The 22,702-nt window shown below is 39.2% G+C and overlaps 2 protein-coding genes across 4 annotated transcripts in view; one reads left to right on the forward strand and one right to left on the reverse strand.

The window, feature by feature from the left end:
- LOC103457565 (protein tyrosine phosphatase non-receptor type 14) overlaps positions 1 to 13,269 on the forward strand; it is a 37,801-nt gene extending 24,532 nt beyond the window's left edge. The window contains exons 7-20 of the mRNA XM_008397818.3: positions 744 to 831; positions 923 to 1,011; positions 1,178 to 1,265; positions 1,448 to 1,530; positions 2,685 to 2,745; positions 3,077 to 3,143; positions 4,800 to 5,254; positions 5,352 to 6,593; positions 7,990 to 8,130; positions 8,901 to 9,119; positions 10,542 to 10,670; positions 10,972 to 11,206; positions 11,307 to 11,470; positions 11,669 to 13,269. Of these exons, the coding sequence (XP_008396040.1) occupies positions 744 to 831; positions 923 to 1,011; positions 1,178 to 1,265; positions 1,448 to 1,530; positions 2,685 to 2,745; positions 3,077 to 3,143; positions 4,800 to 5,254; positions 5,352 to 6,593; positions 7,990 to 8,130; positions 8,901 to 9,119; positions 10,542 to 10,670; positions 10,972 to 11,206; positions 11,307 to 11,470; positions 11,669 to 11,797 (3,190 nt within the window). The 3' untranslated portion in view covers positions 11,798 to 13,269. The remainder of the gene's footprint in view (positions 1 to 743; positions 832 to 922; positions 1,012 to 1,177; positions 1,266 to 1,447; positions 1,531 to 2,684; positions 2,746 to 3,076; positions 3,144 to 4,799; positions 5,255 to 5,351; positions 6,594 to 7,989; positions 8,131 to 8,900; positions 9,120 to 10,541; positions 10,671 to 10,971; positions 11,207 to 11,306; positions 11,471 to 11,668) is intronic.
- On the reverse strand, positions 5 to 22,386 carry LOC103457564 (N-lysine methyltransferase SMYD2). Of its 3 annotated transcripts, none has more exons than XM_008397817.3 (13): positions 22,094 to 22,386; positions 21,017 to 21,080; positions 18,743 to 18,853; positions 18,582 to 18,642; positions 18,209 to 18,333; positions 18,041 to 18,108; positions 17,045 to 17,147; positions 16,645 to 16,755; positions 16,283 to 16,403; positions 15,838 to 16,012; positions 14,717 to 14,825; positions 14,232 to 14,353; positions 5 to 2,243 (listed from the first exon to the last, which is right to left on the reverse strand). In XM_008397817.3, the coding sequence occupies exons 1-12, from the start codon at positions 22,381 to 22,383 to the stop codon at positions 14,273 to 14,275; spliced, it is 1,419 nt and encodes a 472-aa protein (XP_008396039.2). In that variant the 5' UTR covers positions 22,384 to 22,386; the 3' UTR covers positions 5 to 2,243; positions 14,232 to 14,272. The 3 variants fall into 3 exon arrangements, with proteins under 3 accessions (XP_008396039.2, XP_081458506.1, XP_008396038.2); XM_081602380.1 differs by lacking the exon at positions 5 to 2,243 and adding an exon at positions 13,588 to 13,920; XM_008397816.3 differs by lacking the exon at positions 5 to 2,243 and having other exon boundaries at positions 14,018 to 14,353.
- Between the last annotated feature and the right edge of the window lie 316 nt (positions 22,387 to 22,702).

Here is a 22,702-nt window from a genome sequence, read left to right on the forward strand (position 1 = left end):
GTACACATTTCCACATTTTAATCTGTATTAACAGTTCCGGTCAGAGATTTACATGCAGTTCAATGCTTTGGGGCATTGTTGGGGTCACTGTGCTAGATGTGCCATAGTTTCATCCATATAACCCAAAATGTTCTACTTAGATAATAAACAACCAAGGCTAAAACTTATTGTACAGCTTTTCCACTGCAAGTGGAAGAGCAACAGCTTCCAGGTTGAAACTTTGACAGAGTTGCATGTTCCAACTGGGCAGAAATCACAAACAACCATCATGTCTTGTTTTGCAAAAATAAAAAAAGAGCATGCTAACATTAAGCATTTGGATTGGCTTTGACTTAGTGCTGTTGTAAATTTATGAACTCTGCTTAAGTGTGGTATGCGTACCGGGAAAGTCAGGTTAAATTAGTTTGACCATTTCTGAAGATCAAATTTATCCAATATGCAGTGAGTGACTATCATCCAACTACAATATGTATTTATGTATCTGAGCCACATGTATAATTACGACATTGGGTGAAATACAGAAAAGGAACAACAAATTCATAGTAGAGCACCTAATTTTTATTCATAAAATGCATTTAACTTAATTGAGGTATGAAGATTTTACCCCTCAGAAAACACTGGAAATTAATGACATTTATTCTGAAGATTAGTGAATGTAAAAGCCTGACCTTGATTTAAATGGTGTAAAAACATACACCGATAACAGGGACGGTTCTGTCTTATGCTTTGTTTCTGCCACAAAGCGGGAGGCCACCAGCTGAAGCAGAACTTTTGTACATCAAAGAGGTGGAAAAACTGGACGGTTTTGGCCAGGAGAGTTTTCCTGCAAAGGTGGCTATAAAACCAAACATATGTAGAAAAAAAAATTTATTAGAAGTAATTCTTGACTGTGTTCTTATCAAATTTCTCCTTTTTCCTGCAGGACAACTACACAAACGACATTTTCATCGGCATGTCTTTTGTTGGAGTGTTCGTCAAACACAGAAATGGCAGATCCATCATGCTCCACAAGTTAGTGTCCCCCCCCTTTTTTTTGTTTTTGCCTATTTTGCGCCAATTCAGAACCCGTCTTTCAGAAAGTTTGCTGGTTTAAATGCACAAAATCCAAGTGGTAAAAATGTATTTCCCCTTTCTTTCGCCATTCCTTCTTTTGGATGTACTTCCACGCGTGCAACAGGTGGAAGGACATCGGTACCATTGCACACAACAAGTCAGCCATCACAGTGGAGATAACGAGCAGAGACGACACCATCAATTTTCACATGGTGAGTGTTGTGTCTGCAGGTGCTCTTGGTATTCATACACAAAACACATCCTAGGAGGTGGAAGGTTACTACTGCATATGGGGGCGGAGGATAATTTCCAATAAACGGAACTGCTGTGTTGGTTGATGTTCTTTAAAATGTTTTTCCTTCCTGTGTGTGTGTGTGTGTGTGTGTATCTGCAGGAGGATATGGAAATGGCCAAGTACATTGCTCGTCTTTTCACGGCCAGACACAAATTCTACAAACAAAACAAAATCTGCACAGAGTAAGTCTCGAGGCCGAGCAAAAGGCCATTGTAGAACCGAGTGCAGGAACCTTTTGAAGGTTATGTAATGGCTAAGCATACGATGCCAGCTACATTTTTTTTTCTTTTGCTGGCTCTGTTAAAGATCTCTATAAATCCTTAAAATGAATTAACCTTTTATTGCAGTGACATAATCTCACAGTGAGACATGTAGAAAACCCATTGCTTACTTTGAGTAAAGTTATCCAGCTGGGGGAAAATCCAGGGAAATTTGAATTAGTAATTAATCACTTTAAGTTTTCGTGGGGTAGAACTGTAATATGATACATAAGCCAATATTTCTGGCTAACAGGCTGGCCAAAGACCCATATTTATCTTATGACTGTACACAGTGAGCAAGGAGGTAGAAATAAATCACTAAAACTCGCTGTTAGAAAACTGCAACAAAACGTTTCCTTAACAACCATTAAATGATGTTTTTATCATGCCTGCTGGCTGGTTTGGGGTGACAGTTCATGTTCTACCATCAGAAATGTTAACATGCAGTTTCCTAAAGCTTTACTGGGATGAGCTGGAATGTCGTTCTTCGGTCAAATGAGAATGACGCATTCTTGGGCACAAGTAATGAACACGTAGGGAAGTTCTTAAGTACGGTGGATGGTCCGTGGTTCCTGAGGAACTTGCTAAAGTTCTTGGTGTCTTGAATTCTTGAAGTACTTTCTGGTGGCCTCTGCCTGAAATGTCAACCAAATCAAATCAACAGAAATAGTGGGAAAAAAAATGGGTGTTTTTGAAATGAAATGTTTATTTATTACGAACAAGTAAAATGTCAGAGAAAAAAAAATATTAAGAATTAAGAAGAAAACAACAAAAAAATCATAATAAGTGTTGAACATAAAAACAAAATTTCCATATCCAGTTCAAAAAAGCGTAGGAAGAAATTTTGTCCAAAATTTTCAGCGTGAAATTTTTTATTTTATTTTGTTTTTACATTTTCTTACCATGGATGCCAATAAAAGTTTCCAGCACTTTACATTGCAGTTTTGTTAATAAATTGATTATACACAGGTGTTTACAAAACTCTTTAATATTATTATTTTTCTTCTTATTATAATGGAGTTCATTGCTCTGTTTTCTTGTTGAATCATCATTTATGTTGTTGGTTTTCTGTGCAGGCCCACTCACTCTCCTGCGCCAATCAGAAGGAGACCCACATGGACTCATCGCCTATCTCTGGTATAGTCTGCAACCAGTAATTTCCATTTATTCCTAATTAATGACTGTTTATAAGTGAGAAGAGAGAGAATGAAATAGTTTACTTACACAATAAGCCGTGGCTCTTCCAGCCTCGGCTTGAATGTGGGTTGGTCTTAAAAGTTATTAAGGGTGTAGCTCCCAGTGAGACAAATACGGCAGTAATTTCTGCTTCCTCTTCCCAGCAGACCAGACAATGGCTCGGCTAAAAATTGTCACAGAAGATGATTTTACATCTAAATCTGTCACATTCGCTCGCTTCCTTATTTTCATGCTGTCACTTATTTGTATTTAAACTCATTTCTCTGTTCAGCCCCGGCCCCAGTCCTGCAACTTCCAGTCCGTGCACGAGCATTATCAGGACATGCAGAGCTCTCAAGGTAATTGTGAAACACATTCTCGCGTAGACACATTTAGAGCAAGTTTCACTGCCTTTATTTTACCACTTAGACCACAGCCCGCCTCAAGATTTATTTGCCTCCCCGACAATAACTCAAACATTTTGAGTTTGGCTAATTGTGTCTTTCCCATCAGGCGTGTGACTCACGGCCCGTTTTTGTATTTTAACAGTCTCCCAGCCAATTAGAAGCCTGACTTTTTTTTTTTTTTTTTTTTTGTTGATGGGAGAGGGGCAGAGCGGTGACCTCATGCGTGCTACGCTCTTTCATCGACTCGCTCGCTCAGTCAGACTGCCTTATAATCCAAATTGCTTTACTCACGTTGGGCTGACAATAAAAAAGAAAAACGGAGTGGAAAATCATTCAGGGTGTGAGACTGTACGTGGGTGTGGGATCATTCCGCTGGCTGATCTCAAGCATCACTCTTAAGTTTCTTTGTGCGGACCAAGATTGTGTATCCGCTTTGCTTTCAAATAAAATACCGTTGACATTTTTCTGAGTTAACAAACACCATTTAGCTCCTACTTGTTTCATTTGTTTTTATTAAATTAGACTAAACTCTTCTTGTAGATATTGTTGGAGAAATTTTAAGCTGCCTTTTTTTTTTTTCAAATTCTGAACTTTACATACACAATTTCTGTGTGTTTAGTAGAATCAGGGACAACATGTTGGGGTGAGGTTTTAAAAAGCACCTGGACTTGCACACCAGTGTTTTGCTTGTTGGCCTCTCGGATTATATCTACCCTATAAGCACTATGAATTTCAAAATATGTATAGAACTACAGCTTAAAGGCTTAAAGGCTATTTCTTACCACAATATGCATTTGGTCATATTTGTAAAGCCTAATTATAAAACTGTGCTAAATGATTAACTAAATTTATTCTTAACATCACATTGTTAAAATCCAGCGCTTCGCCTGCGAGTCTCCCATCTCTCTATCAGCATATCTAGCATGTGAACACTGGTACTATTTAGGTGCAACAACTATAAATAAATGAATGATTGAAATGAATGAATATACTTTACTAATCCCAAGGGGAAAAGCATATTGATGGTATGGCTGTAGTCTGAAGAAAAAAAAAAACAAACTGTTTCACAATTATACTGTGACTGAGGGGAGAAAGAGTGAAGCCCCGGTGAAATGCTTTCGACTCCTCTTGACTTAAGGAAGAGCTATACCTTTTTACTATTCAGTTCATCCACCAACAAGACGGATATATACAATCGCATTGGTAATCTGAGGTTTTATTGTATTTTTCCCCATAAGCTAAATGTCATTCGTTTTAAAAAGGAGAAATAGAAATGGGAACAACACAAGGTCTTCTGCCTACAGCTTTCTTTGCTGTCTTTAATTTTTACTCCCTTCTAAATGGAGATTTGATACTTTTCCAAAGAGATTAGGTCATTTCTCCTTTGCTTTCGAAACAGTTGTTTTCTACATTAAATTGCTCACAATAGTGCGTTTGTTACAACTCATTCAAGAAAGACGTGCAGTGTCTTTCAAAGAGGCTTTGCCTTGAAACCTTTTCACATTTTCACATCTCTGTATGGGAAGTCAGTTTTGCACGACACAGTGTTTTGCATGTTTCCCCTATAAAAGTGATTTATATCTTAAAATGGTCTCTTCCGTCTTGCAGACAGCATCTTTCATGAGGACCTTTACTACAAGTCGGAGACCAGTCTTGATCTTACCTTCAGAAACGGGACTATGCCCAACGGAAGCATGTACAGCAGCCCCAGTTTGAGCTCCCTCAATCGTTCCCAGACTTTCATCCCCCCTTCGCCCATGTCGTCCAACCTCAGCATCCCGGGCAGCGAGCTCATGCGTCAGGACTACATCCCCAACCACCGCCACAGCGCCATCATCGCTCCGTCGTACAGGCCCACTCCTGAGTACGAAGCGGTCATGCGGCAGAAGCGAAGGGTCGTCCCCACTCACCACGACCTCCACAGCCAGTCGCTGCGCAGTTTGAACATTAGCAATGCCTGTGCTTACCGTAAGCCAGAGGCTCTGGTGTACAGCCAGCCAGAAATGCGAGAGAGGGGCCCCTATCATGGCCCAGGACCCAACCCTGGACCTTACACTCCACAGGTAGAGCTAAATCCCAGATTACTAACTTCTTTTTCTTCACCTTCTGGTAAAATAAGCCTTACCTTTTTGTAATCGGTAACAATTGTTCTTATTACAGATTAGCTACAGTAAGCCAGTGTCCCATGGGCACCATTCGGGGGGCCCAGCCAACAGCCACGGTCCATGTCATTCGCCCTGCATCAACGGTGTCGGAGACAGCAGCGGAGATGTTGGAAGCTCGATCTCCCACACTGTTAGCACACCGGAGCTTGCAAACACCAAACAACAAGGAGCCGGCATGGGAAATTATGCAGTTAATGCTAATATGCTAAGAAACCATATGTCAAGACCTCCACCACCGTATCCTTCTAGCTCTTTCCGCCCGGCGACCAGCACGCCAGACCTGGCCAGCCACCGGCATCGCTGCATTGGAGGCAGCAGCCCAGAACTGGTCACCCGCATGGTGCAGCTCTCAGTCAAGACCTTCCAGCCGGACAGCTCGGCCGTGGTGCATCAGTCCCTGCAGGAAGTTAGTGAGCCTTTAACTGCAGGCGCTAAGCACCGCTCCGCCCTGGACAAGAGGCACAGCATGGAGTTCATCAGCAGCATGAGGGGAGGCGGCATCGAAGGCTTGGTGATGAAGGGTATGAACACGGCTCTTCACCGGAGGAATACTCTCAGAGAGCAAGTGATGCCATCTCAACCTCAGCCCCAGCCGCAGCCGCAGCCTCAGCCTCAGCAGCCTCAACAGCCAAAGGAGCTTCCCATGCAGAAACCTTCCCAAAATGCACCTGAGGCTGCAGGGGCGCCTCCCGCAGGAGTGGCTTACCAGCATCAAAAGACTCTGTCCAATGCCACCATGCTCATACACAGCAGTGAGAGCGAGGAGGAGGAGGAAGAGGAGAGGCCCGAGCTGGATGTTCAGATCCCAGGCCTCAACGACAACATCAGCATCAGCGCTCAGCTCCAGGCGGCTCTGGCTAAACTGCCTAACAAACCCCCTCCGGAGTACCCGGGCCCTCCTCGAACTAACGCCGGCTCTCAGATCCGTGGGTCCAGTCACAGCGCCGCGCACCACCACAACCACGATCAGACGCCACACTGCAACCAAGGACCTATGGACCTGACTCTGACACAAGGTGTCGGCGGACCCGTGGCTGGGAGTGGTGCCGGTGGGGGCGGGACGCTGACCAGAGGGGATCAGAGCGGGGTAAACGGAGCAGTGCTGGGGCCGTCCATTTCAGAACCAGACCTGACCAGCGTGAAGGAGAGGGTGAGGAAGGAGCCGGTGAAAGAGAGGCCGGTGTCCGAGATGTTCTCGTTGGAAGACAGCATAGTGGAAAGGGAGATTGCTCAGAGGGTAAGAACGTTTTCACTTTTACTCACATTGCAATCGCAGCTAATGCATTTCATTTGGACATGATTATTTGTGCATGTTTTGAATATTTGTATTCAGCCTACGTAAGTCACTTACAGCTGTTAGGACTGAATTCTTTGCCCACTCTGCAAAAAGTTCAAGTTCGATCAGATATGCTACTCACTTAAACATCTGACCGGCTCGTTCTAAAAGTTCTAAGACTTTTGCAGTTTTTGAAGGTGATGAGTACTTGCAAAATTATGTCGACGTTAATTGTAATTAATCGAGGAAAAAGTTCTGTTTCTTTTGTTTTGTCTCACTTTACAGGACTCATACTCTTAGTAATTCAGTAAAATAATAATAGTGCTGGATTAAGAATAGCAAAAAACTGCTTTTATGATTAAATGCATATGAGTAAGTTCTCGTATAGTCAGACTGAGAACTTTCTTCCTCAGTTTTCTATGAGTTAACTGACGGTATCATTTAGAGTCATGCTTTAAGGTCCTTCATCTACCACAAAAATTCTAATCATTTGTATTTGTGTGTTATTGTGTATATTTGCATTTCCAATTGTAGTTAAGTATTTGTTATCTAGGCACCGACTCGCCTTTAATTGGACAAATGAACCCGTCCTGGTACAGATGTTAAACGATATCATTTTTGTTGTTTACTTGCTGGTTTCACAGCTTTTGATTAGCAGTAATCTAGGTTTCAGCACACAACAAGGCAGCACTGGCCTTTCAATCCCCGCAGGCAGCCAGAAGCCCGTAGAAATACCTTAGCTTATTTTTTCGAGTGGGGCATTATCGACCCCACGTCTGAATCCTGGAATGGATTTAATCGCCTGTTGGTGACAAACCATTTTCTGTACGACTAACCTGGATGCAAGTTTAGTTTGAAATTCTCTCTGAAAGGCTTTACTCCTGTCCAAAGCTGCTCGCACATATATCTACCTTCTGCCTTATCTGATATGCAGCAGTACCCACCCCCCTGACCCTCAAACCCCCTCAAGCTGTTGTTTTGACTGTCCTACGGAGGATGAAGGGGGTGGGGCTGTCTTGATGGCTTAACAGCGTTGCAGATTAGGCAAAGTAATCCTTGGTGGAAGGAGGGACTGGGCAATGTTGCTCAGAGTTTGACAAAAGTGGATGAGCTCCTTGTAAGAACAAAGCTTCAGAGGTAGGTGGATAAAATAAAGAAGAACAGACATTTAAAAGTATGTTAGTAAAGATAAGTATGGGCAAAAGAAAGCAGGACACATGACTGATACCGCAGGATTCGATCCGTGGACTGGCATTAAAACCTCCATCCCTGGTTCTGTTCGTACGCATGTGCAGACAGAGGTCGCTTGCCTTTGCCGCCAGTAACCATGACACCTGGATTTTCCTCTCTCTTGAAGACGCTTGAAAGACAGAAGATGTCCGTGGACTCCATGAGGAGGCCGCTGATGATGGCAGCGCTGAACGGTCTTTATGTGGCGAGGATGCCCGTCTCCAGGAATCAAGCTGAGGAAGGTGCCAAGTCGACGTCAGACGAACGGGTAAAATCTCTGCTTTCATCAGAACATTGTGATGAATTAGAATGATGTCCTTCATGCTGGTTGAACTCCAACAAGATGATTGGCAGTCAATGTCACAAAACTACATTCTTGTTTAATTGATATTATTATGCAGGAAAACTGACTCTGCTTGTGTACTAGGCTGTGAAGCCAAATATTTGTGTATTCCTTTTGAATCTCAGTCATGCAAATATTTATTTAGAACAAAAAAGTGACTGACATCAAACTCATTCAGCCAATTGTAAAGAACGCCAAGCTCAATTTCAAGCATTTTATAAATTTTTTTTGTAAACATTTTTGTTTACCGTGAATCTAAAATTTCAACTCGTTATTCTGTTTGCTCCATTTTTGATTTAGAGGGCTGTGAAACCCAGTTTTTGTCCCAGGCTGTTGCCAGGCTAATGGGGGCAATCCCCTAAGTGGGCTGTGGAACGTGTGGCACGGTGCAGCTTATTGTCTCTGGGCTGGCTGCTATGCAAAGAATGTGACCCGGCAGAGTGTGAGCGAGAAAAAAAAGAAAGAAAAGATATTCTGCTAGTCATATAGACATGACTACCCTAATAAACACATACTGTCTCAATAATGAACGCTGTAGACTTCCACTTTGCTTTCAGCAGTGGCAATGCACTTTAAATGTTTGAAGTTCTCCGATACCAAAGGTCTTGCTCCGAAATGCTTGGGACTTAACAGCCTCTTTGTTATGAATGGTTTGTAAGAGGGTAACCTAACCTCTTCCGTCTGATCACCTTCAGTGTGAAACCTTAGAGCTGAAGCTGGAGGAGGACCGGGTCTTCACAGAGTACGAGCAGGTGCCCAAGAAGAGGACCGACTGCCTTCTCACCACGGCAACGCTGCCCGAAAACGCAGAGCGCAATCGATTCCGTGATGTCGTCCCATATGAGGAGAACCGGGTCGAACTGGTACCCAACAAAGAGAACAACACGGGCTACATTAATGCCTCACATATCAAGGTGCGTTCGGTGCATCAGTGGTAGATGGGGAAAATGGTTTTAGGGAAGATTGCAGCAGCCATCTTTACGCGACACCACTTTCACATAAAGATTGCCCATCTGATGGGAATCCCTTATTCTCAGTGCAGCAGTAAAAAAAAAAAAAACATATCTGCAATTCAGCATAAAGTTAACTATTTTATTATTTTCACATTCTTCAGGTGTTAATCGACATAAACAGATGAAATATAGTTTAAGCATTTATTAAGAAAAAATCTTTTTAAAATATGGTTTTGACATGTGTCATACTCCATATAATTCGCTTGAGACCGGTTTTCTGATTTTTCACATTTTAAACAGTTTCATTTTAATTATTTATTTTATTATCTTACTTAATAGTTTATCATCTTATTTATTAATAATTAGTTTAATTTGTCATCACATTGTTTTTATTATCTTACTTTATTTCACTTTATGTCTAACTTTCTTATTTGTGTTTTTATCTCGTTCTATTTATCATTTTTTATTTATTATCATTCTTACATACTACTGTAGCCAACACAGTCAGCTGACAGAAATCAGAGCTTTCCAAAGCGTTACTTTGTTTCTGTGTGAGCCTATTATCCTGCTTTTGCTCAGAAAGGCTGTGGGGTGGCACATTATGTGTTTGTTTTGAGAACAAGACATCCTGAATTTGGGTTATTTTAGTTTTTGCTATAAACAAATGAATACAAATCCACACAATGAAAATTGTTGCTTTAAAAAAAAAAATCAAAAATCAAGTTCATCTGTATAACTTTTCGGACAACAAAGTCAAGCCCCTTTGCGGCACTCGTATCATACGTCCTAAACTAAGTAAAGAATATAGTTAATTAGTTGTCTTCTCCGATAAGTTAGGTTTTATTTTGGAGAAAAGTGTGAAAAGCAGTCATTGCTTTCAGAACTTTAATCCCTACAAGTTCTTGGAATTACAAAAGAATGTTGTCCAAACATCTTAAGCGACTTGAGTTGCCCTCATTTTTTCAACACTGAGAAAAATAAACTCAGTGTTGACAGCAAACTGTGGGACATAAACAACCGTTTGTTTTTTTTTTAAAAATATGCCTAATCAAAGGTGCACCTTCACAACCTCTGACCTCTCTACTAGTAAAAATGTCTCTATGCTAAGTCACGAGGTTGTCAGTTTTGCTTTTGCTTTGTGTCTCGTTTTATTATCCGTAAAGGAATTAACAACAGTATAAAGACAAAAAAAAGACCTTGGGTTTGACTTTGAACTCCTTATACTGCCCTCTACTGGTACATAAATAAACTGTCAGTACATTTCACATGTCTGCCAATTAAGGGTGTTAAATTTATTCTAATCTAAATAAAATTTTAAAGACATTGAAATGTATTAGTTGTTCTAATGCCCTCTTATTGGATTTTGTCTGTTGTTTTTCCCAGGTTATTATTAGAGGGGAGGAGTGGCACTACATTGCCACACAAGGCCCACTGGCCAACACCTGTGGGGATTTCTGGCAGATGATCTGGGAGCAGGGCGTCAACGTCATCGCTATGGTTACAGCAGAGGAGGTAAAAGCACATTAAACCTGTTTTTTTAAAATTATTTTTACATTTTGCTACTATCTTCAATTGTATAATAGTTGTCTTGTTGACCGATTGTCCCGCATGAGCTGTCGTCTCGGCCACCCCTCCAGATTTACACGTGTCTTTTGTTTTCACGTGTTATTTCCCATTGACAAGAATATTATTGATGTATTAGTTTTATGTTTTGTTTCTTCAACACAATGTTTGTTATTGACTTGTGCAAGAGAAGGTTACAAATGGTAGAAGTAAATAATTAATACACTATTTTCATCAATCTTTTACCCAGGAGGGCGGCAGGTCCAAGAGTCACCGTTACTGGCCCAAACTGGGCTCCAAACACAACTCCGCCACCTACGGCAAGTTCAAGGTGACCACCAAGTTTCGCACAGAGTACAACTCCTACGCCACCACGGGTCTGAAGGTCAAACACCTGCTTTCCGGCCAGGAGAGGACGGTTTGGCACCTGCAGTACACCGACTGGCCTGAGCAGGGCTGCCCTGAATATGTTCCTGGTTTTCTCTGTGAGAGGACTTGTCTTATTGTCAATACTTTTACTAATCAATGTCAAAAGACGCCACCTACTAAAACACCCATCTTCTCTTTTTTTTTTTTTTTTTCCAGCCTACTTGGAGCAGATTCAATCTGTGAGGAGGCACACCAACACCATGCTGGATACCTCAAAGAGCCTTAATCCTCCAGTGGTGGTGCATTGCAGTGCCGGCGTGGGTCGCACCGGCGTGGTGATCCTGGCTGAGCTTATGATCAGCTGCCTGGAGCACAATGAGGTGTGTAGATGGTGGCTGTAACTAAACTGCTGTCGGTGCACCAGTTTCAGATTGGTGGAAATAAACCTGTGGTGTCTGAGTCACCAAGGAAACACATTTTAAAAAAATATGAGGGGCATCAGGAAACCTACTGGGCCGTTTTATGTATCTCTTTTCTATGACTTAACATCAACTTCCATCGTCTTTGTTTCCTTTTAGCCAGTGGAAGTTCCCACCATGTTGTCGGAGCTGAGACATCAGAGGATGCTGATGGTGCAGACCATCTCCCAGTACAAGTTTGTCTACCAGGTGCTCATCCAGTTCCTCAAGAACTCGCGCCTCATCTGAGCTGGACTCCTCAGTGTTCAACTAGACGATGAGATCGGTACTTCCCAAGTTAGATCTAGAAAGTTGATGAGTAGAAGATATAGAGACTCGCTGAGCTTTCTACTAAGCAAGTTTGTGTACATTTTAGTGGAGTTTAAAGCAAACTCCACTCAAAAAGTGTAAACCCCCTCCTCCTCCTCCAAAATTAACCACTTTTCCATATCCTATTCAGATTTAGCTCTTTGTTTTTCCCGTTGCATCTTGATTCTGTTGTTTTTCTGTTGACCACACATGTAACTGCGTCGTCTCCATGTAGGTCAGGTGAAAAGGCAGCTTGTTGCTGTCAGCGTGAATGTGGGAGATTTCCTACCTGCTACATGTTTCTACAACAATCTTAAAAGCCAGTGTTAGAACCTGCAATATGCTGCATGAACAGTAGATTGCAGCAGTATTACTACTCTAACCTACATTTTTACTCTGTTTTGCCAAATTGAGTAGAAGTGTTCACTTGTTTTCAACACAATAATAATTAATGCAGCAAAAATTTTTTTTACTTCAATATTGTAACAAGTGTTTTTTATTTATTTCTATGAAGACTGTGGTCACCTTCACTTTGCCATTGGCAGACATGCTGTTCTTCTGAACTTGTCTTAACATTTTTTTGTTCTGCTTTTGGTGAAATTTTCCTGAGATTTCTTAAATTTTCATGTGAAGATTTGCCAGCTAAGACGTTTTGTGCGAGCTTAAGCAAACACAAGAACATTTCAGAAATAATATATTATGTTTTGTTATACGTTTCAAGTTTATACGTCATAGTGCTTAAACTGAAGATAATTAATGGTTTTACAACTGTGCCTTATTGAAATGGAATTTGTTGATTTCTTTAAAAAAAAAGAAAAGAAAATTTAAATTTGATATTTAATTTGTTGCTTCAAAATCTCAATCCTGTTGCTTGTTTTACTCTGAACAAAATAAAAGGCACAATACATCTTGCCAAGAGAAGAAAAACTGCTACTTATGAAACCCTAAACCCATATGTTTCTGCTTTTAAGCTAACTATTGCGCTGTACAAAACGGTCATGTCCAAATGTTTTATATAGTTTGCTTTTATTGACTTGGTAACTTTAAAATACCGAAACATAAACTATGCATGCATTTTTACATTTCAGTGTATATATTTTAGTATGTGATCTCAGATATGTATAAGCTTTATAAAATTTTGACATTCAAGGTTTTTTTTTTGTTGCACTTCTTTTCTATTCAACAGTATTTTTGTCACTTCATTCCACAGTTTGTTTTTATATTTAATTTTTGCCTGACGTTCTGTTCTCTTTTGTTTTGGCAAAAAAAACCCTTCAAAATATGCTTCAAATTATATGTACATATGTTTCTGTATACGCATTTTGAGTGCATTAAGGTTTGTTTTCTCTCCCCAGACATGTATTGAGCTCTTGTACTTGCTTATTATGCAATAAAAGCATTATTTTCTTTAATTTCTTAGGCCCTGAATTGAATTGTGACATTATTTGAGTTTTATCTGTGATTTATTAACAACCTGATCCCTGTTGTGGGAAAGAAAAAAAAAAGAAATTGTGAGACATTCATTCTTGGACTTATAAACATGTACAAAGTATGAATTTGTAATTCCAGACAAAACACATGATTGGTTGGTGTAGCACACAGACCAGCTACTGCTCCATTATGTGATTTGAGCATGAACTGGATTTGTTATTTTGTTATTTTCCTACTAAAGAGCCCCCTGGTGGTATATATATATATATATATATATATATATATATATATATATATATATAAGTAACTTCAAATATATTACATTTAACCATAACGTAAAATGTAATAAAACCTCCAAAAAATATCAAGGAGTTAAACTGAAGTCCAAAGAAAGAGAGAAAGTGACATTTAAATAATGTGCATTTTGCCATGAAGTGTTCATAAGCTTACTTTTACACATACTTTCACAATCTTTTTCTTCTTGTTGTTTCCATGATGTGGGGGTATGAGTTTGAAGAAATTTCTCCGTCGTGCCTGCTGCTAGCATGTGCTTGTTCTAAGTCAAAATTAGCGCTTTCTTCTTTGATTTCCAATTTTGACTCCTAACGATTCACTTCCTACTAAAGAGCCCCCTGGTGGTTGAAGAAAAATCCACAGAAAACCGCATGGTTCAAAATGTGGGAAAAAAGTATCTGCTTAAAGCCTAAAAAAATACCGTACTAATATTGATTTATTTTATTTTTTTTACATTAAAGAAATAATCATAAAAAAGTTACACATGGAAAAGTTACTTTAGTGAAATTAGTGTGGTAAGAAACAATTTCACTCCGTAACATGATATACAACTTACATAGCTGCAAGAGACCAAATGTACATATTTTGTTTTGGAAAAAATCCTTCCTCTTTCTTCATCAGCAAAATAATAATAAAAAAAAACCCTCACAGTTCCATGAAGCTCAGATCAAATCAGTCCCAATGTTGTCTTCACTTTTGTCCAATCTCTTTACGTAAGTCTTTGAGGAAAGGGTGATTCTTTCCATGAGCCACCTCCATTATAGCCATTGCCTATCCAACAAACAAAATATTAGTTTAAAGTAATTCACATAGATGCATATTTTTAACTTGTGATGTTAAAGTCAGCAAATTTCCAGCTGTATTTTCTTTGTGTCAACAAAACCTTTTTCCCCTCATCAAAACATTCAGGTTAAACAGCACAAACACTTACATTTGCTGACTGTAACTCATAAAATGAGACAAAAATGCTGATGGTAAATACAGTTCAATCAAATCTGTGACCAAATCTAAATGCCCAGCGAAACTTAACACTGCTTTGTGCAAACATCGCATTTACTATTTAATTCATTGTCTTATCAGAAGAAAACAACGCAAAATGCCAATTTGTGCGAAGTTTAAATGAAGCCACCTTACCTTCTTGAGAGCACTGATGCCCTCTGAGTTCCTGTCCATATTTATGTAGATTCTGCCCATCTTCAGGTACATTGAGGACACATTCAGCGAGTAGGGCGGATAAAGCTTGCTGCATCAGAGAAATCGTGTACATCAAATTTACAGAAATGATTAAATAAGCTAAAGGAAATAATCTTTTAGCATATTCACTTATTTATATAATAGTAAAGATACTCTTATGGCCAGGTCTAAAAGAACTGGAAGAAATTATGAAGAAATATGAAAACTTGAAAGCAAAAGTCTGTAATATCTTGAATTTAGATTATGAATGTTCTAAAAAACAAAAAAACAAAAACAAAAGAAAGGTTTTGATGAAACTTGAAGAGAAGTATATATTTTATGTACATTTTCTGACATAAACAGAAAGTGTTTATTTCCTACAAGAATGGAAATTACAAAATAAACAAAAGCACAAAACCCCTCCTCAATCCACTTTAAAAGCCTACTTAGTCTGAAACAAAAATGTGAATGTTTAGATTAACAATAATCTGAAGTAGAGTGTAGCTGTTGAAAACCAAATTACTTTATAAAGCCCTTGAAAAGTACATTTTGTCAGATTAAAAGTAGATTCAAACTGCAAAGGTTTATATATTTATTTAGTAGTCCAACAGTAAAGTATCTATAAGTGCGTATTCATTGGTAAAGGAAACATGCTTTTCAAAGATTTCAGCCTCTACATTTGCGGATGTGATGATAGAGACTAAATTGAATTTAACAAAGAATTCATTTGAGGTTAAACACAAATCTAGCAACGCTTAAAATTTTAAGTTGCAACATTTTTAAAAACTATGCATCATTTTCCTTCCTCTTCACATTTTGAGACCAATTTGTTTTGGTCTCTGACATTTAATCCTTGTTGCAATGCAACAAAAAGCTCAAAGGGCATGGATACTTTTTCAAGGCAGCGCAGGCTGTCCAATACAAAATGAAAAAAGGACCCCTGCAATTAAATGGTTTGATTGAATAAATATAATGTTCATTTAACCATTCACATTTTTAAGAAAGAAAACGAGATGGCTAAAACAAAACTGCACCAATATATACAGCGTGTTACCACCTCTGGACTGTGTGTGTTTTGGTACCTGTATGGTTTGAGGATCTTCTCGCCGTATCTGATAGCTCCATCTGCGTCCTGCATGTAAATGCAAACCCCCATGGCCTGGTACGTCATGTGGAGCATGTAGACGTTGGAGTCATCAAAGACCGCTCCCATTTTCTCCAGGCTCTGCTCACACATGTCCAGCAACTCACTAGGAGGTGCCACTGAGTCAAGGATGCATACACACAGGCTGAGCTAAGGATTCACAAGAGTCCTCAAAAGTTTTTGTTTAGCTCTTCCAGTTTTGCCATTTGAAAGGAAGGTGTGCATCAGTCATTTGTCAATATTATCAATTAATATTGATTAATATTGAATTCATTATCTATTAATTCAGGCAGTAAGTTTTTAAGATGCATGGCAATGGGAAAAAAATATGTATATATATTTCTGATTTAAAAGATAATAATGCTTCTTTGCTGAAAAGATATTTTTGACATGTTTTAGAGCCCTGAATTCCCTGACAGTGTTCCTGGCGTAGCGGATCATGTTGTTGACCGCGTGTGGCTCAACTGGATCTCTCTGCTTGCGAATTTTCAGCTTTGCCTTATCCTGTGGATGAAACATGTCAGAAAATCTTCATATAATTAACAAGACACACACAAAAAAACATCCATCTATAGCGCTCCTCACATTGTTAGCACCCCTGACAAGTCTTATACATAAAACTAAAACATTCCCTCATAAAATCCTTACTGTATTATGAGGATTTTAACAAATTGTTACCATGGCTGCCAATAAATGTGGAGGGGGCTGAAATTTTATTTTGCATTTACTGTTCCTAGTGTCTTACTTTGGACTTGGTTTTGCATTCCAAGCAATCACAGGTGAAGTAATAGCACTCCCTCAGCCTGTTGTTTCGATCATCTGTTGGATAAAGTAGGTCTATGTAGCTGATGAGAACCTAGAGGAGATTTAACACACACATTTACCACTGAGCACGTTCTATGTCCTTGAAATTATACTCATTATTTGGTGCCCTATAATCACCTAAAAATATAACATTATGAACCGACCACCTGTCATACAACACTTTCACCCTGCTGCCTTGAAAAACTTACGAGTGAATTTCCATTTACCTGGCTGAATATTTTCTGGAACAATAAAAAAAATAACAAGCATTCCCCAAACGCTTGATGCAAAACTAGAACAGGATGTGACCCCCTTTAATGGCATTCATGCCTTTTCCTCACTTCATCTCCAGGTTTCATGTCCTGCACCGCCCGGACTTCAGCCGACGTGCCGTCATACGTTACTATGACGCTGGGAAGACAGCTGTGGTTTATAAGTGCCACACTGTGGGAGAAAAAAATGTTGTAAATAACAGCTTTAATTTGGATAAAACACAACAAGTTTAACTTAGCATTGATCACAGCAATAGCATGATTAATTGATAACATCTATGTTTTTTTTAACACTGTACAGAGGCTCTTGACTGGGAAGAAGCACACACACACACATACACACCTCCAAACTGTACATTAATAAGTTACTCAGAGACAAAGAAGGCCGTGAGTTCTAATGCGTAACGTCACAGATGATATAGAAGCCCTGTGTTGTATGGATGAGGAGAAAAGAGTAAGCATGGGCTCAAAGGGTTTTGGAGAATTAATAGCTGATAGCAATAATCACAGTGACTTCTAATTACACTTGTCAAAACGTGTACCTAATGACAGGTTAGAATTATTACTGCAGTGACGTGTAGTGACGTTCATCCCTTCATGACGCAGACAAGCTTATGTGACATAGATTGTGTTTTCTCCTCCTCAAGGAGGCTGAAACTGATGGTGGAGACATAGAAACCTCCACAGATTTATAGAGAAGTTCTGCAGATTGTGAGGAAGCATTCTTGTTTAGATGTGATACATGTGGGAGAGTTGTTATTGTTATGATTTTGGACGGCCAAGAAAGCAAAATAGAACAACAAATGCAGAGTACAAAAAAGTCATGTTTTGGTTGATGCTAAAATGAGCTTTTCCAAATTTCAATACAGTAATGTTACTTTTTTTTCCCGAAGACACTGGAGTGGTTTTCCACTGGTGTGAAAGAAACCATGTAACAAGCACAAGACCAATAAATCCCATTCAGCAATAGCCTCTCCTGTTTTGCCTTTGCAATTTCTTCATAGGTTTACTATGTTATAACAGCATTTCACGCTCGTTAGCATGCATATGAGGCTTTGTTCTTACTCTGGATAGACTGCAGTACCAATGTGGGACAGTTCATCATCTTCTATTGTAAAACCATTACAGGCAACCTGTTAAACACAGACCATCGGAATAAATGAAAAATAAGAAAAATGCTATCCGCTCACCTAAATTAATAAAACACAAGGAATAAATAAGTCTTTGTGGTACCTGGGAGTAGAGTGTAAGCAGGTCTTTGTTGTCAGGCAACTCCAAATGTTTAGGGTAAAATCGATGGAGGGCAGCAATGTCGGTGTCGTTTCTCTCTCTTTTTTCATTATCTTCATCCTCTAAATCTGTTGCAGTGAGGTAAGTATTTCAATTTTGTCACCATTTAGCTAAACATATATTCATACAGTGTATTATAAAGTCTTTATACCCGTTGAACTTTGCCACATTGTGCCATATTTGTAAAGTAAATATTTGTCAATTCATCTTTTCAAAATATTTCAACCTCTGCTGCGTTAGATAATAGAAGTAAATGTGTAGTTACAATAAAAGCCTATAAGCTCTGTATCAGTATGTAATAAAAGTTTTTACTCACGCGACTGCAGCTCTTCAATGAGCAACATCTTCTCCGATACACATCGCTCTTTCATCATTTTCTGATTTAGGATAAGCACATTTGACATAATGTTACTGGAAAACAGTACTTGGTTGAAATTGTTAAAAAATACTTTTTTTTTTTTTCATGTTGAGACCAACCTTCTTAGCAAGGATTCGAGCAACAAGGCGGGTCGTGTCTGATGGGCACCAGTTCTCTCCAAATGCATTCATAGCTGAACACTCCAGCTTGTGCATGGCCCAGTCTCCTTTCTTCACATAAAAGCACATAAAATACCTTATGCTTGATCAGTCAACGAAGAAAAAGTTTCAGCAAGTTTATCTATTTTAGAGTTTATTTACAGGAATACTTCTGCCAGCTGTCTGACACGGAGACACAGTCTTTCAAAGTGCTTTAATTACAGGAAATAATCCTCTCACCCATCAAAGCACTTTACATTCTTTGGGGAACTGGACATCATCATCCAAACAGAAACATCTCTTTGGAGTAACTTAATGTATAAATCAATACTTAGACTGTTTCTGTCATTCTTTTTATATCCTGTTAACGGTGCAGTCTGCACTCTCAGGACTTTATAACCCTCTATTCTCCATCTGTCTTATCAGAGCTGGATAAAATGGTCATCTAATATCCTGACCCCTCAACAGCAACACCTGAAACTCTCCAACTTATTCACTCTTTTTAAATTCATTCTCAACACACTATTTAAGTGACATATATTTGTTTCTTGGTATTAAGAGTCTCCCGTGTTCAGTTGTGTTTTAATGTGGTTGTTTGCATGAACAAATCCCTAAAAAAATGAGATTCTGGTTCTCATTGAGGTGTGCCCATGTGAATAAATGTGCAATAGAAGATAAATAAATTTAAAGAAAAAAATTTTCATTTTAAAGGCTGCATTTTCATTTTAAATGTTGCTCTCAAATATCCAGTTTGTTGCTCATGGGGCTGCTGGAGGTTTGATTACATTATCATACAATAGAGCAGAGGTTCCCAAACTAAGGGGGGCCCCGTGTCATTGCAGAGGGGCCGCGGGAAGCCGTCTGGATGAAAAAAAAAACCATGAACGCTGTATGCCCTGGGTTTTTACCTTAGAATGGCCAATTCTCTGTTATTCCTTTGTCAATTTGTTACCGTAGGGGCTTCCACACTTCCCATATCTGTGTCCTCTATCACTTTTATCAGCAGTTAAAACTTTTTAATCCGTTAACATGTTGTAACTTGTTTTTCCGAGCCGCCTTTAAACGTAACATGAGCGCTACAATGCTAGCGCTGGGTTTACACCTGTGCGGCAGCGAAGGAGACCTGCTGCTACTGGGCAGAGCTACACAGGTGTGTTAGAATCATGGCAGCAAACCAGCAAAACACAAAGAACTTTTCACAGTTTTTCCCCCAAACTTACCGACTGTTGAGTTAAGCTGTTGGATGCAGGTAATGATAGCTAAAAGATGACTAGCTAACTAATATCAATACAGCACCTTAAGCTGGTAGGCTACTGATGTTGTTTTCTTTGTTCAGCTATGATTCATTTTGGCCCCCCAAAAATTGATCCCCCCCTTTGTTCATCTGGAGCCAGGTCTGAGTATAACAGGGAGTCTCTAAGAATCTACCTCCCACCCCATTCGCTCACACACATCGTTCAACCAGACAGCTATTTGTAAGCCTTAGGGGGGGCCCAGAAATAGTTTGAAAACCACTGGGGGGGCCCAGGAGAAAAAGTTTGGGAACCACTGCAATAGAGGCACCTGGCAACAAAGAAAAATAATTTTATATCAACAGAAATATTAGAAATGTGTTAACTTTTTAACTTTAGAACATCTTAGGCAACCAGTGGCCTCCCAGTGTATTTGGAGATTCTACTTAGTTTAAGTTGAATTCTTGTTGATTTACCATCATCAAGACATAGTTTAGCTTGTAGCTGCATTAGAGGAAAAGACTATCACCAACCAAAGAATAACTTCATTGCTCTGATTACGTGATGCAGTACCAAAAGTAAAAATAATTATGTTAAAAAGTAACTTGATATTTGACCATCTGTTTAAGTCATAAAATGAAAACACAGATCCTTCAGGAGTTTAAGGTTTTCTGTGTGAAAAATGGTTCAAAGTCACAACTGAGAAATAAAGGCAACCTATTTCTACTTACTGAAGTTGTCATCAGGTTTTTGTGGGAGGTCTTAAATAAATTTCAGTAAGCACGTTTAAATCTATTTTCCCAGATTTTATTCCATTTGATCACACAAGACACACATCATCCTCTGTAACCTCTGTGATGTCTTTGTACGTGTGGCCTGGATATGTTGCTACAACCACTTGGTGATAATTTCTTGTCAATTGTACTTTTTAAATTGTATTTAATTAGAAAGTTGTTGACATGTTCAATGTGTATTTTACCCACTGTGTCCTAATGTTTCCTACCTGGCACTTTGCATTGCAGTAAAAAGCTTTCTTGCACTTCCCGCATCTTGCCAAGCCTTCTTTCCTATAACAGAAAGGTTTATTAGAGTTTGGAAGGCATCCAAGTAGAGACAATTAAACACTATCAAACTCCCAAAGAAATAGATTGATTGAGCTATTATTAAATTGCTCTTCATATATCATTTGTTGACAGTTTTTAGGCCGCGAATCAATTAAAACTAGTCAATGAACCCGTATTTACGTGATTTATTTGACTGCATCTGATTTTTACACTGTATCAGGCTGCAATGAGTGTTTTGTATCACAATCGTTTAAATGTCATGCCTCGTGTACAAGAGCAAGCAGTTGCTGGTGGCCTGCAAAAGAGTTTTCAAGCATTCTGTGGTATTAATAGATCTGGCCTCAAGTCGGACCAGTTGTCTCCGTGACATAGAAACAGCAAAGCAGCCCAGATTTCTGAGACATTTTCAGTGAATTAACTAATCTGCGGACATGGTGACATACATGCAATATATAATGGATGTTCACGAAATACCAGGTTAGAAAACATTTGGTAATGCTTAGCAAACTGACCTGCTGTGGATTTTTTTAGTTACAATATGCCTTGACTCCAAATAAGTCAGCACTAGTACAAACTATTTGTTCATGTGTAGAGCTTTACATCATTGACTGGCTTTTGTTTTAAATTAGTTTATGGGCCTATGCGGACATATCCTGACTGACAGAACAAGTTCATCCTGGGAAAATGTTGTAACTTATTTATAAGGTGGTTTTAACGAAACAATACATGCTGATCACGTTCTCATATTCTGGTACAATAATAAAATTACCATCATAGTAGTGGATTTGGCATTATTTAGAAGGTAATTAGCCAGATAAGTAGGCTATATATCCATGCCACAGAAAGAGGAACCACAAGCAGAACTAAAATAGATTTTATGCTGTGACAGTTTCTGTGGCTCTGGTAGATCTAGAGTTACTGAGTTAAGATTCAAGTTCGAAGAGACATTTCCAGTTGTATTCATTCATTCATTCATAGTAATAAATAAATGCATTAACTGTTGGGCTTTTTTTTACCTGGTGAAGCAGAACTCGCAGTAGTTGCCTCTCTCTTCGACTGACAGCACATAGGAGTATGGTGGGCTGGAAAACAGGAGCTCTCCGACTTTAAAGGCCTTGGTAACCCGGAGTCCTCGTCCCTTCCCGGGACTGTCGAACTTCTCAATTCCCTCAATGAGACCGGTCATTGCTCTGTAACCCTGGCAGCTTTTACTACTTTCAGTGTGAGCCTGGGCTTTGTCAAGAGGAGTGGGTTGTGGCAGACACACTGCTGTTAAGTGCTGGCATGTCACCCTACGCGGTTGCATTTTTAGGCTTCGGTAATGGCTCTGATTGTACCCCCTAGTGTTGGAACCAAATTTACACATTATTCAGGGGAGATCATTTAGGGATTCTACCTATGTTACTTTTTCATGCTTTGGGGCCAATTGGAGGGGATACCCCTAATAAAAGAGGTTTGTATTACAATCAAACCAAATCAATAATCTTATTAAAATACTTAAATCTCAATGAGAAAGAGAGAAAAAGAAAAGGGAAGAAAAAGATAAAGAAGCGTAACAGACAGAAAAAAGGAGAAAGAATGAAAGACAGAAAGAAAGGAGAAAGGAAGAACAAAAGACACTTTAT

Source organism: Poecilia reticulata, chromosome 21 (genome assembly GCF_904066995.2).
Source record: "Poecilia reticulata chromosome 21, P_reticulata-male-v2, whole genome shotgun sequence".
Classification (NCBI taxonomy): Eukaryota; Metazoa; Chordata; class Actinopteri; order Cyprinodontiformes; family Poeciliidae; genus Poecilia; species Poecilia reticulata.